We start from the raw sequence: 15,624 nt of genomic DNA, 5'->3' as shown, positions 1-15,624 counted from the left end.
CAGAAAGTATAAGGTTGCAAGGACATTCTCATTTTTCTCAGCTTTTTCTGGTGAGGTGTGCTTTGCCTTAATTCATCTCTGAGCTCATACATCTGACAGAGATTTTTTCCCTTGAGAGTACCTTTGTATGCTGCAACATGCATCTCATAGTAAGGTAGGGTAAACAGTCGTGATTTCAGGGGATGTGACTTAACACAACTGACAACTTATTCCATTACTACCATCAGACTTGGATGCAATGCTCTTGTAGCTATGAGATACATTTTGTCTATTAATTAAAGTGCAAGGAAATGTAGAATCACAAACTATCCAACAAAAACTGGAATCCAAAATGATTCCAAAATATGACACAAGGCTACAGTGTCAAATGCAAAGCAGTGTGATTTGCATCCAAAATAATAGATTGAGCGTGACTGTACTGCCATTGTTTCTTATTTTTGGTTTCTGATTCATAGATTTTTGTTGGGTTTTTTTTTTAGCATTTCTGAGCTTTGTCTTTACAGTAATTGGACAAATGTTTCAGGGGCTTGGATTCTGTGTGGTGCGGCTCTACTGCGTTTCTGGTCCAATAAACTGCCATTCATTCCTTGCCAGGAACTGGAAAGTGACCACAGAACTCCAATGCTACTAGGACTGGGAGAGTGAAATTAAAATTGTTTCCACTGTTGGTTTTCATCACTTATTAATGGAACCTCAATGCTGACGATGGACAGCCCATTTGTCCAATTACTGTAAAGCCCAGACTCAGAAACTCCCATCATTTACCATCAATCAGGGTGCCACTCTGCTCCACTATGAGAGAGTTATAGATTTACAAAGCCTTTTGTGTCTCACTTGAGATGCAGGGATTACAATAGCTATTCAAATATTTAATTAGCTTAGTTTGAGATGAAGCAAAAAGGAGAGGATCCAATGTGCATTGTTTAATTTCTGTTGATTCATGGAGGACAAAAACAAAACAGACAGCCACTGCCATGAAGCTCATAAAATTGACTTCAGCATTGTTCCTGGATGTTGACTTTTCATTTCTTTCCTTTTGTCCTGTAGCTTAGAAACTTGGTTGCTGAGTGTCTCAACTTCACAGCTCAACAGAGTATGGCAAATGTATATACTATACTGTATACAGTTTATAGGAAATTTGAGTAAAGCAGCTATTTGAACATCTGCTTCACTTGCATTGCATTTAAATCAATTATATTAAAAGCTTTCCCCCAGTTTCTTTTTGTAAAACCTTTCCTTTTAGCTCAAATCACAGCCTGGGATGACAGAACCATTTTCTACGAAAAGAAAGAAGCTCTGGGGAATTAGGCAATCATCTATGCCCATCAAATGAAAAAAAATTCCCCTTACGAATATTATGTTCATTTCTCCTTTGCTCTAAAATGATAAATCTTTTTAAATTCTTGCACTTATCTACCAAAATTATTGCAGTCAGAGACTGTATAAATAATGACATCACCCATTAGTTTGTGGACTGCTGTTATGAAGCATGAAGTTTGGCATTTCGGCTTTCGCCTTTTCTGTTTTTGTGATCTGACTCACGGACTGTAGCAATGCCTCGCAGACAGCCTGTCACTTAAGCAGCCCCACATGTAAATATGCATAACTTAGGTGAGCTATTTAAAAAAATCACCCCTGTACAGTTGTCATGATTGATGAAGTTAACATAATTATATCTGCTATAAAGCTGGGCATTTTATCATGGTTGTCTATAGGGTTTTTACTTTTTGAGTTTGAGACAGTTCAAGTGGCCATTCAGAGAACTGCAGTTTTTGTCACTTAACCCTTTGAAACTTGGAGCGACATCACTTTTCTTGTGGTGAATGCAGATCCCTTTCACAAGTATTTAAACCTATAAACTCTGAGCGAACTGGTGTGATTTCTTTCAAAAACATGAGGGTAAAAAAGCAATGAGCAACTTGGTAAGAAATGATCCGCTTGGAAATTAGTAGATTTAGAAAATTATCTTTTAAAGACCTACGGAAATCTAGAAAAAAGAAAAAAGGGCAAGGGAAAAACAGCATTTATAATTATCATAATTGCATAGCCTATTTGAAATGATGTGGCAGAATTAATATACTATTTTAAAGCATCTTTCATTTCTTTCCATAAATATTTTATTGTTAAAATTGATTTATTTACTAAATTTTAGGCAATTTCCTTGTACTTTTTACTAATTTCTTGCTAAATTGGGGGTCATTTCCTCCTTTGCTGTTGCTGCCTTCTTTCTATGTTTATAAAAGAAATCAAGGCGATTTGCTCAGGTTTCAAAGGGTTAAGTGATAGCTTTATTTTACAGCCTTAAAGGTTGTTGCTTTGTTGCAGTGCAGATGTAAAATAAAACAAATAAATTCTCTGTGTGCACTGCACACTGTGTAATAATGTAGAAAGGCAAAAGTTTAATAACTAAGACTTTTTTTTATCATTATATTTTGCTTTTTTTATGCTATATCCTTGTGGCAATATTTTATGTAAAATGTAATGCATTGATGTATTTTGTAACAAGTTAAAATAATGCATCACTTGGCATTTTGAGTGTTTCCTTTGTACCTCTTTGGGTACATTTACGTTTGTAGATTGGTTCCTTATAAGCTACTTTTTCTCAGTGCAATTCTGTCTGCCATCGGGTACAATCTCACAGGAAAATGAAGACTCAATTTACAGCATTAAGGACATGCATCAACCACTGGGCAACCAAAACAGAAAGAGGATGCGCTAAAGCTACTTTGAATTGCCAAAGATGGTCACCGTAAGTTAATTGCAGTTACTATTAGCTCTTTTTTTGAGCTACGTCTTGGCAAAATGCTCTGAGTCAATGTAAGTTCCCTTTGGTAGTCAGTGATGCTGTATGTGTCGGGCTTTTAATTTGAAAAGTAAGAACAGAGGGGTTAAATTGTAATGTGCTGCCATTGACTATGTGGGAAATAATAGAGAGTTTGCTGTCTTGGTTCAGGTTACAGAGCCACTGTGTTATTGTTTTTCTATCTTCACAAGAATAGGCATAATTCCTAACCCTCACCTACATTACTATCTCCACGAAGGGATGGCGGACGGTACAACAACCATTTTTTTTTTTTTTTTTGTAACTGTGAAAAACAGAATGTGTCCATTGTTGTTGGTAGTTGCTAGGCTCTGAAGAAGACAAAAAGTGACACCAACAATAAAATCAATGGAAAATGCTTGTGGGAGAAGGTTGTTATGTTGTCTGTTTCCGGTTTAAACTGCTGTTACTGAAATCAGGACCCCACCTCCACACTGATACACAAAAACAGAGGCAGAGAAGTGTCCAGGTGGCACAACATGGTATTCATCTGCATGTTCAATTCCCTGCAGAGGTTCCTTTGGCTTGACGTGGCATTTCAACCAACACAACTGGCAGCGTTAACAAGTGGGAAGCCAGTGAGGGATCATGTCCAGGTTTTTGCATTGGGAGCTCCAACTCATATTTCTGTAAAAATGCAGGAATGTAGAGAAAATATTATTGGGCAACTATAGCTCACAGATGTTCACATAGAGGCCGATATGCACAACGCAGAAAAAAATGCCTCCTTGTGTGACAAAATTCTGATTATCTGAGCAGGGAATTGACATAGCAGCATAACATGCAGACTACATCACTAGAGCTAGCACTGTTGTAGTTGTTGCAATTCAGGATTAACTGAAAGACAGCTCTTAAACCGCTTTAAAAAAAATGAATTTAAAAGACCAATAACTCGTGTATTACATTTTTTCTCTGACACACAAGACATCCACTAAACACTGTTTTCTGAGGTGACATCACAAATATTATCATCTGATAATGGATTCAAATCCACTGCATCATGTGAATCCAGTGTGAACACTAATAACCATCTTAAATTGTATGGTGCAGTGGTAGGCGTAAAACATGCCGATTATAGCACTATTTCACAGCATCAACATAGTATTTGTCATTTTTAAAATAATCTAAATATTTTTTTAAACTGCTTTCAAGGCAGAATATCGATGTATTAGTATGAAATAGGTTATATTTTTAATATACAATGCTAAGTACAGAACTATAATAGAACATTGCATGTAGTACTGGTACACATAAAACCAAATAAGGCTAAACATAGTGCCATGTGTTTGAGAGTTTTCCTGGTTATCACAAATAATATTGATTTAATTTCTAATATTGGTATAACTGTATTAATTATTGTGAATCTGTGCAGTAGGGGGCAGAGCTGCTTTTACCAAACTCGAATGCAGAGAAAACCTGTGCTATCATCTGACCCACGCAGCATTAAATTTTCAGCGTTGTGCTGATGCAGTTTCAACAGTGACACTGTCTCAACAGATTTACAATAGATAACACTATGTCTTCTCAATGAAGGCTCTTGTGTCTTTGCACCTCTGAGCATTATCAACAGAACTGAGATGCTTTGGATGATCTATAAAAAAAACCCCAAAAAAACTTGTATGCATATGATTGTTGTTTTTACAGCTCATGTCAAGTTGATTTTTCATAAAAATTGCCTCCAAAATGTAGCATTAGTACTCTAAATGTCCCCTGAATTCTTGAAATCTTTTGCAACCCCTTCATGTTGTTACTGTTGCTGTCAGGTATCGGCTTATATGTCATCATGGGGGGCATGTTTTATGGCATCCATGTCAAGGACTGAGAGCAGTTCTGCAGCACTGCTTTTAGCCAATGAAGTGCTGCAGAGAAAAAAAACATGGGCATGATTAAGTGGATGAGAAGCTGGCCAGAGCTGTTGGGTCTGTATGATGGGGAAATAAATACCGAATCTGGTGGTGATGAAATGCCCCAGTCCTACAGGATGTGAATCCTTGAGCACAAGCATTATTCCTTTCACTGTATTCAGCAAACAATAAAATGTGAAGCCATACAAAGAAGTGGTGGGTCAAGCAAAGAAATATTTGTTATCAGCAAACTTCAGGGACAGGATAATACTTATTGTGAAAATCTTCAATAGAACCAAAGTCCACAGTTAAGGGAAAGTATTTTGGCAATGCTTAGACCATGCATGTACACTAAAATTAGCTGGAACCTTGGATTTGGTAAATACTCTGCATTGTTGTGTACAAAATAATAGTTTCTACAATGGAAAATGGTACAAACAAGCCTTGCTCTTCTTATTAAATATAGCCTTTTAATGAGAAATAGATTATTATATGAAACATTCATTTGAAATAAGCTGATATAATGATCTCAACAGAACAGCAAAAAAGTACATAGGCAAGGTATTAGGTGTAAAAATCTTCAGACATATCCATGGATACATGTAAGCAACACTGTGGTAGCGTAATGCCATACGAATAAATGTGCTTGTTTTATGGACCTTGCAGTGGCTGGAAACTAAATTGAAATGTACAGTATGTTTTGACAATATAAAAACAGTCATAAATTGTCATGAATCTAATTAGATAAATAAGACATGGGTGCCCTGTACTTTGTGCTGATGTACTCAAATGGAGGGCTTTTTTTTTTCGTTGAAGTAGTCTTTGTACTCCCTTTCAATACTGTTATATTTTATAATATTGTTACTGTAGCAGAGTGTTGTTACTGTAACAGAGTTAATATTTACAGATATATTGTACAACAGGGGACCAAAAAAAATATCAACCATTACTTCAAGTCATCTTTTTGACCCTCTGTCTGCTGGTTGATTTCCCCACATGCACAAACCTCCTTGTGTGTATATTTGATCTATGGTTGTAAATTCTGAAGCTAATTCACTCCTCTGTGTCACATCTAAAAGATTTTCTCCAGCTCTAAATGTGTTAAAGGGATAGATAACAGGCACTTAATAATAATAATTATAATAAGGATAATAATAATAATAATAAAGTAACAATTTATTTGGATAGTCCAATGTCAATGCTGAACGCTCTCCTGTTTACTGCATCTCATCTCCATTGACTGCAGGCTTGTGGCCATCTCAGGCTTGTCAGCTCCAGTATGTCAAAACAACACGTTCTCATCCCAAATTGTCACATATTGTCACTTTGTCAGTGCCCTTTCGCGTCTACAAATAGGTATCCTTACGCATCTGCTATTTACGCTCCAGGATGCCGCTATCATGATGTCAACAAATGCACATGGTGGAATGATGCTGCACATGGTTATGTTTAGGTAACAACATCACATGGCAACCCACACTGGTACATCAATAAACGCACATGCTGGCACAGATGGTATCCAGGACAAAGTCATGGTTGGTTAGAATTAGGGGAAGGAGGCACATGGTAAAGTGCAGAAAAAACATCACATTTCAATGGGAAGCAAACACTGGGCTCCAGCATCAAAGTCCGGGTTTGTTTGACCCATCCACCCTTCTCTCCTGCTCGCCCTATTGACACCCTCGCACTCCTCCTATCATTACCTGCAGAATTTCAACCTGTAGCCGTCATACTGCATTTCATGTGCATGCAAAAGGGTTCTGTCCGGCCACGTTCACAAGTGACACCACCATGTGCCATCTGGCGATAATTAAACCGTGATCAGTTTTTTCTGGCCATGTTCTAAGCTGACGATGTCCGGCGGCATTCCACGCGCATGCTAAAGGTGCCTTTTGGCATCATGCACACCGAAAGCACTGACAAAGCAGCACTATTTTACCAGTTCAGAATGAGAACAGCCTGGTCAAAATCAGCTCTACATAAAACCATTGGCAGGTACTGTTAGCATGCACATGTTACAATGGTCATGCTACGGATGCTAACATGTTTGCAAAAGTGTCGTCTACCATGTTAACATTAGCATGCTAATAAGCTCAAAATTCATAACTGAGCTTGATAAACTTCAAGGAGCTTTGAAACACCAAAGCAGATGCACTGCTCACTGATACAGTACATTCCACCAATATCAACGGTCCAGATGCCCTGTTCTACCTGCAACGTTTCCATCCTACCCATATTGGAAACATTAGCATTGCAGAGGTAACTGTTAAATGCACCTTTATGGGTGTTGAGCTATTAACCTGACAAAGGGTAAAGGCTGATAAATGTACCGTGAGATTAATTTGACAACAGAGCTGAGCCTGACAACTTGAGCCTCAGTCGTCTTGAACTGGCCACCACGTATGCGCTAAACCCACACATTGGAAATTGGTGAACTATTTTGCAGAAAATAGCTGAATAGTCTTAAATTGATTCGATTTGTAGTGATACATTATAGTTATTTAGCCAAGCAACTACATTGTTATTTTTTTACAGCACTTAAGCATTAAAAGTGCCCCACTAAAAGATTGACATCAGTAAAATAAAACAAGGATAATCATCGTAACACAAAGCCAGACATGATTCCGTTATTACATCATGACAAGAATGCACATCTAGAGACAGCTATTAAAGTTGTGATTGTGGATGCAGTAAAACCTGTAGCTGACAAAGCCACGTCCATAAATCAGAAGCAGGTTTTGTTTCAGGGCAGCTGCAATTTCTTATTCTGACTTTGACCACAGTTTTCAAGTGGTGTTGGATTGGTTGAAGCATTCCCAAATTGGATCCTGTTTCAATGCTGTTTCCACATTAAAGTCACAGCCCACCATTGCTGTTCTCAGATACAGTACATAGCCCTGCTTACAGCTTGTCCCACAAGACTATTCTCATCACAATGTAAAAAAACAAATTATTTAAAAGAACACAAAAAATAAACAGAAATTCCAAAGAAAACTGTAACTACATCAAGAGACTAACAGACATAAAAAGAACAATATAAGAATTAGAAAAACCAACACATTCTCACCCGCAACTCGTAAAATACTAACACTTGGTCAGTGGCCTTTCCCCTCAAACTATGACTCTCTCACCTCCCCCACAAGTCAGTTTTGGCAGGTCAGGGGCTACATATCAATTTAGGCTCAGCACATGCTTTGCATTTTTTCAAAATAAACTTCAATCTCATGGGAAATGTACAGTTTCTGTTTGTTAAATGTATACAGCAGGGCTGCCCAAAGTACAACCTGCAAGCCAAAGATGGCCAACTGCTAATTGGGCATTTTTTTTATAATTATAGTATCGCTATCCCTGCTTACGCTGAATCATGCACTTTTATTATTTAGGATCCCTGATTAGGCGGTGACACTTTGCGCAGGAAGCCAATTTGGTGTGAGTAAGGTAAGAAAAAAATGGAGAGGCTGAGACAGTGACACACAGAGAAAAGGCATTTCAATTTGGGGAACTTTGCATCTTAGCAATACAATTCAATACAATACAATATAACAGTGGTTGCAAACTGGTGGATCAGGGTCCAAAAGTGGGTTAGTGGTCTATTATGAATGGGCTGCTAATGACCTGCGAACATGTTAAGTTTGTAAAAAACATACTTTATTTTGAAGTACAGGGAATTTCCAGCAAAGAGCTTTTATTTTGAAGTGCTGTTTTTACCTGTAGAGTTTTTTATTCTTCCAGAAACTATTTTATTGCCTTGATCTTGGTATTATTTAGCCTATTAACACACTGTGCCTTTGTCATGTTTTTGTCACAGATCTTGAAGCAATAATATGCACTTTTTTGGCTGCAGTGCTGTTTATTCACAAAGTTTTAAGTAATGGCACTTCAGTCTTGGAATATGTTTTAATTCATTGTGTTTTAAGTCCATGTGTTGTTTACACTGTGTGAAATAAAATTGAACATGTGGTCATTTATCTTATGTGTGGACCTTGAACTAATGACAAAGAAGAAATCTGGACCCTGAGGTTGGACCAGTTGGGAGCCACTGCAGTACAATACAGAAGGTGTTTGTTCTTCTTTGTTACGCACATAATATAATGTCATGTGACGTACTTCACATATGTCACTTGACATACAGTATGTCGCTAGCATTGTATACTACACGCACAAGCACACTACAATGATAAAGAATTTGGTTGACTTTTGGTTTCACGTGGGACATAAGCCCACTCAGTCTTCTGAGTAAAAGTTTGTTTTTACCCATCCACTTCCCCACCCACTTGCCCTATGTGGACTTTCTTGCTTTTTATACCAGGACACGTGCTTGAAGCATCAAAACCTGCCACCGTCCGACAGTACCGTCGCTAAGGGGTGTGTCCATGTGTCTGTATATGATGCCGAGGGGTACTGACCAAGCATCAGTTTTTGATGAGTTAGGAGTAAGACCAGGTTAGAAAAACCGGGGAAAGTGTGAGTTTTAAGGTGTGTATTTTGTAAAAAGCAACTGGGCTGACAGCTTCTATACTAGGAGGAAGGTTGTTCCAGAGTTTGGGTGCTATGGCAACAAATACTAAGTCTTCTCTTTTTAAGTCAAACTCATCAATGGCTAGAACAGCTAGGTTAGATGACATGAGTGACCTTGCCTTTGTTGTTGTTAACAAACATGCAGGTAATGGACTGGACCTACAAAAACTCACCAGCAATAGCATATGTTTCAGCATCGGATTACCCAAATAAAGTGTGACCAACGATACATAGGTAGTGTTTCATATTTCACTTTGATGACTGAGTGTTAAACACAGTTGCAGCTCTGCTGATGTTTCCAGCAACATGCAAAACAAGGTTAAATTTCATTTCTCGAAAGAAAAATCTTTACACGTGGTCATAAAAAGCTTACAGATTAAACACTGCCAAAAAATCATTTTAAGCTTTAATATAACCATTTTTTTTTCTTAATTTTTTTTTCCTGTGGCACAACAGAGAAATTCAATGGCTTTACAACACGATTCTTATCCAACATTATATGCCTTCTCTTGTCATCTCCCCTTTTGCTGTGCTCTTATCTAAAAACTGAGAGAGTAAAATAAAAACATAGAAATGGAACATTTTTTTTAATGTAAGTACTTTCGTGAAACGGGGATGACCATTATGTCTTACTGTATGTCTACCTCAGGGAAGTGTATGGCTTTAAGTTGTCTCGCATATGTGCCCGAAATGATGAATGTTTACATTTTGCTCTTGGTGCTGAGAAGCTCCACAAATCAGCAGTCACAACATGTACATTTTGCAAAGCTGTACAAAATAGCATTGATTGTTAAATCTTCAGACCACAATATTGCACTCACGCACCAGGAGGTACTGCCTTGTGAAAAACACAGCTTGAATTTCAAACACGGGAAGAAGCGCTCCAAATGCAAGATTTTGCTTCGACTGGAGTCAATCTCAAATGACACATTCAATTAACGAACAGCAAGAAGCATCAAGCCAAAATAAGGTATACACACATTTGCACACGCGCACGCACACATACATTCACCCACATATATATGTATATATAAACAGCTGGCTTTTGTTATTTGACATGACTATCCATTACTGCCCTGCTGTGTGCCTTATGTGTCAGAACAATGACAGAGTGCCTCATAACTCACAAAGAGCAATGCAGATTCGCCGTGGGTTTGAAATGTAATAAAGAGTCTATAAGTAATGTGTTGACTACTTACTCACTAGGGCTATTTAATCCTTACAATGTATAAACATGTTTTAATATTAAACTGTCTGTTATGTCTGAAATATTTTGCACATTAGCTGAAATAAAAGGATATCTGGTCTGCCCTTGTGTTATATCATTATTCCTTTAAAAATGTTTTTTTTTTCTCAGTAAAGAATGGCAGTTTCAGATATAACCTTTGATCCCTCGGAGTAAAATCAAGGCCTCTTTTTCACCAGTACATAGATTTAATATTTCTTTTTTTTTTTTTTCTCTCTCACTCTTTTAAGTTCTTTTAGGTAATGACAGACATGCTGGGACACATATGATACAGTCTTTATAGTGGTTCCATTAATCTTCTTTATCTTTATCTGAAATGCTTTTCATCACTGCCTTTTTCCTTTATCTCTTTAAGAATTATGCTTACAAAGTTAATATTACATCAAAAGGCAGAAAAGGTCCAAAAATGAAAAAGAGAAAACAAAATTAAGATTAATATCCCCTCGTAATTCATTTGTTGGGTGGTTCTGTTCGCTGTCCTTATGTTAATGTTACTATGTTCAACAGAGTTTAGCAGTCAGGTGATCTGATTGTTTTAGGATCTCTGTGCTGTACATGTCCAAGGCATGATTTACTCGAATCATCTCGCTGTTGTTGAGCTTGAGCCTATGCTTTAACATACAAGAGAAGAGGTCCAGCTGGGGTTTGCCAGGTGCAGATGGAGGGGCAAGGCGGTTAATCCGATCCCTAATGTCCAGTAGCAGGAGCATAACAGATGAGGATGAGTAGAACTGAGTTCCTTGCGTGTACGACTGGTTAACCTGCTGCACAGCACTGCGGAGCAGGTCGGCATTAAAGCGCAGGCTGTAGCCGAACACTTGGATATCAGATATTTTGATGTAGATCTGCCGCTTGTTGGGGTCTCCAAGATCCACCGGACCCTGTCCTGTGTCATTGCGTAGGCCGGTCGGGATCTTAGCGCGACTACGTAGGTAGATGTGCACCGTCTCGAAGAAGGTCTTCCACCGGTTGCCCAGCAGGAGAGTCCAGTTGAAGCACTGGGAGTTTTGCAGGCGTATTTTTTCCCAGCGTGGGTAACCATGTTCCCCAAAGGGCATGCTCCAGCCTTCTGAGTGGCTGCCACTGAATGGGTTGACGTAGACAAAGAACATCGGGTCAATGCTGCTATTTCTCATCTGGCAGATCTTCATTGACAGACCGATTATCATGTGGAGGTAGTCCATCCGGTTTTTGTTACTCTTGAGAGTCAGGGACATGCGCTTACGCCATCGAGGGTCAAAGAAGGTCTCTAGGCGGATCTCGTTACTGATGAAGGTAGTGTGAATGTACAGGCGGGAATCCATTTTCTGCAACAGGTATTTGAGTTCCAGGTCTTGAAAGTCCAGATCAGTTTCAAAGCTGATGAACTGCTCGCTACGTTCTGAGTCCACGTTCTGGGGCTCGCAGCGACCGCGGTATAACTTGTAGCCCTTGTTGCAGGAGCCACATTGTGAGATGTTGGCCAGGCTGCACATGGCACAGCTGTTGTTGCCGCCTATGACACATGGGATGGGTCGCTGGCATAGGGTGACCCCTGTGTGACACACGCATGTCCTTTGGCTCTCCAGGAAGGTCCCCCAGAAACCATTCTCATTGCAGTAGAGGAAGGACTGAACCCTGTTGAGCCACTGCATCACAGATCTACAGAGACAGAAAGACATATCAGGAAAGAAGCATTAACAATGGTCAGATAGGCTTATCATATCAGCACTATTTTGAGGCCATGACATGCAAATTGTGTGTAATACATAACTGCTGAAAAATATTTCCAAATTTTTGGTGCATTTTTTGGTATTTTTTCCCAGAAGGTCCTTCAATTATCTCTGTTCATTTTAACAATTATTTTGCAAACTTGCAAAGACTTAAAACTTCCTTTGACATTATCAATGTGGACAAATAGTTTGGTTTTAATCGTGTTTAATTTGTTTTAATTACGCGTTAGCGCACTTGAAAACTTTTTAGATAAAACTTATGGTTATATCTCAAGTAAGCTTCAAGTCTTCGCTAGAAAACTTATCCATACTAAAATGTATGGACACCATTGAATAAAAGGGAAGAAACACACAAAATATAAAATAAAATAAAAATTCAATGACATACATCGTTAAATGTTTGGAGGCAAGATATTCATGTAAATCATGTTGTCAGGATAGTCAGGGGATAGGATAATTTCTTCCCTTCAAGGGGGAGGAGTTGCGTTATTTCCCTCAGGTGGAAGGCATTACTTGCTATTCTTATCTTGTCTCTTCTTTTTCCCTCAGGCATCTTTCCCTGTCATCTTGACAGTACTGGAACTTCTTTTCTGACTGTAGGAGGTGAATTCTGAATCCTGATTTTTCAGAGAGGAGGGCTGGTCAAGGTTAGCTTGACATGTTAATGAAGCTAAGGCTTAACTATGATGGATGACATTGCATTCTCAGCAGGCCAGAAAGCCCCCAAGCTATACCCAAAATGAGCCCGGAACAAATCGCCTATAGAGGACAATGGGAACACATTGTTTGATTACACTTACTTTGGCTTCAAATTGAGGATGGCATAAAGTGAAGGTATGCTATTTTTTCCATGATGCCATATTCCCACACCTGCATTTTAGGAAATATACAGTAAGTATGAACTTGAAGCGTACTCAATATTTGTCCTTTATTTCCCCCACAAAACACTCTCGCAATACATAACATAAACATTCAGTGGTCATCAATCTCGTAACCCATGGTCTTTTGTCTGATAATGATCAAGGGTGTGGGAACGAGAGGCAATAGTTCAGGCTGACCCAGTGTAGCCAGCAAATATCAGGGTCAAAACTTCCTCCTCTATGTGCTGGTCATGTGAGTTCACCTCTATATGTTGATATCTGCATACAAATCCAAAAAATCAAAAATCAAAAACCCCTAACTTTGCTCTGATTCCATTTTCATACTTTGTCCACACTCACATAGATAGATATTTTATAGATATTTGAAATTGTTTTAAATTGTTCAAGAAAGGCTGTAACAGTATATGCTATGAGTCAACAGATTTTACACTATAGTCTTTTAAGTTTAAGCTAATAAATGATGATGGATTAAAACTTTTGTGAGAGTTAGACATGTATAACAACAAATTGTTGGCATACAGCTGGGTATTTGTGTTTTATTTCTGAAGGGATGTGGCATGAACAGAAATCCCAAGTGGCTGGATGGCAAGTATTAATAGGAAGAGGAAAAATGGATGACCCTATATGAGAAAAAAACAGAGTCAACCGCTGCCATTTTGCTACTGAAAAATGCTTGTGGGCAGAGTTATTCCATTAAAAATATAAATATAGACAGATATGTAAAACTTAACAAGGACCAAAAAAAAAGACCTTTAAGCACACGATCTTTATGTTTTCAAAAAGCCCATCTGATTCAGAGAAATAACCCAAAGACTCACCATGTGGGTGGTTGAACCATTATCTTGTTATCCGCATCCAAAAAGCTCACTTGTCCGTACTATTTGGGGTCTCAAGAGTGTTTATAGAGAAGGCACTTGCATGATAAATAATTGGACCAGATATAAGCAATCTAATTAATGAAGTCTTGTAAAACTTGTGTACATTTTAAACTCTGATATAGTTTATATATAGTCAAGACAATCCTTTTAATGCTTGAAACTTCTAAGTCCTTAAAAAACAAACAAATAAATAAATAAAATAATTCCCTTTAAGTGATGAATCATTGATGGGTTTTGAAGGATATAGCTTCATATACAAGGCTTTAAAGATGTTATTTTCCTCCTACATATTAAGTGCAGCTATTCCCTTAACTTAGTATCATTGAATTTGGCAAACTTTCTCCCTGGAAAATTTTTATGCTTTGCATAAATCACAAGGTTAGTTGTCTCTATGGACAAAGTAGATTGCATTCAGTCTGGAACGAGTGCATTCTCTTTATACTGACACTGGTGAAGGAGAAACTGAATAGTGCCGATCTAATATTAATATTTTGTCCACAAATTTGGTTTCATTTTCTCTGTGCAGTTTATGCAAGTGTTGTAAGACAATATTTCTCTGAATATGTGCTTTAAGTGTCCTGTGAGATTTGGACGATAAATGTGGCTTTTAATGTGCTCAGCATGTATTTTATTTGATAGAATGCCAAGCCGTTGTTGTATACTTTGCTTTTCATTTGGCATGATATTTGTTTGCAACATGATATGACAGCATGAGAAAAAGTCTGAAAGCTTATGTGTCATGCCAAACGCTTGAGATTTGGCATCCCTTATATATGAGCTATGACATTCTTTTTTAAATTATTTTAACTTCAATTTTCCCGACCTGTGCATTTTTCTTACATTTCCTTGTATTCTTGCCATTTCTTATAATCTTGCCATAAATCTATGAAGTCTTTCCAGTGCTGCAACCTTGCTGCTCCTGTCACTGCCTGATTTTCCCATTTCTTTGTTGTATTGAAAGCTTGGTATGTGCCTTGCGTGGAGCAGCTATTGCTTGAGCTTGTTTGTGTATGTGAGCTGATGTGCTGATGTCTGCTTCTGCCTCATTCCCTAGAGATGAGAGGTCTTAATCTCCTGTTGCAGGCACTGTATTTGTGATTTTTATTTCACTTTCCATTGCCTCTCTTGTACTGCAGTTTGGCCCGGAGTGTCTTTACAGAGATGAGCATATCATGTTAGTTTCCTCCAGCTTGTGTTTGCTGTCCATTCCAGTATGAATATAAAATGAGCTACCAAGCAGAGATGTGCCAGGACACTGCTTTTACCATACAGTGAGTGAAACATTCTGATGGTAATACCTCTAACAACTGCTATACCATCACTATTACCATTTTACCATGAACCTCAACAGCGCTCCTGCCTTCTTTTTGCAGTTTTAATATGATTAGTGCTTAGAGGCGGTGTAGTTACAGCAGGGCTAGCTAGCCAGATATCTCTGAGCTCTAGCTATCCTGGCCATTAATTGCTGTTTACACTAGCTGACCTACTGATTTTTGGGTGCTAAGCTGTAACATTCAGTGAGAGAGCGAGCATCCATTCGTTATGTCACAACTGACACAAAGGAAACTCTTGATTTGAAATTGTGCATTCTGTTCTTCCTCACAGGTGAACATCACCTGCGTCCGATTTTGGCAAACACTCTTCCCTTACAACTATTAACCTTTTGAAACCTGAGCAAATTGGCTTAATTTCTTTCAAAAACATGGGAAGAAGGCATTAAGCAA

The 15,624-nt window shown here is 38.3% G+C and overlaps 1 protein-coding gene across 2 annotated transcripts in view; it reads right to left on the bottom strand.

Moving 5' to 3' along the window:
* Positions 1 to 8,361: 8,361 nt before the first annotated feature.
* brinp1 (BMP/retinoic acid inducible neural specific 1) overlaps positions 8,362 to 15,624 on the bottom strand; it is a 188,124-nt gene continuing 180,861 nt past the window's right edge. For both annotated transcript variants that reach the window (XM_042509557.2, XM_042509556.2), the window contains one exon: positions 8,362 to 12,070. In XM_042509557.2, coding sequence (XP_042365491.1) covers positions 10,930 to 12,070 — 1,141 coding nt within the window. In that variant the 3' untranslated portion in view covers positions 8,362 to 10,929. The remainder of the gene's footprint in view (positions 12,071 to 15,624) is intronic.

The sequence above is a fragment of the Plectropomus leopardus genome, chromosome 20 (genome assembly GCF_026936395.1).
Source record: "Plectropomus leopardus strain MGB_pleo_1.0 chromosome 20, ASM2693639v1, whole genome shotgun sequence".
In the NCBI taxonomy this organism is placed as follows: Eukaryota; Metazoa; Chordata; class Actinopteri; order Perciformes; family Serranidae; genus Plectropomus; species Plectropomus leopardus.
This window is presented reverse-complemented; position numbering and strand designations above follow the sequence as displayed.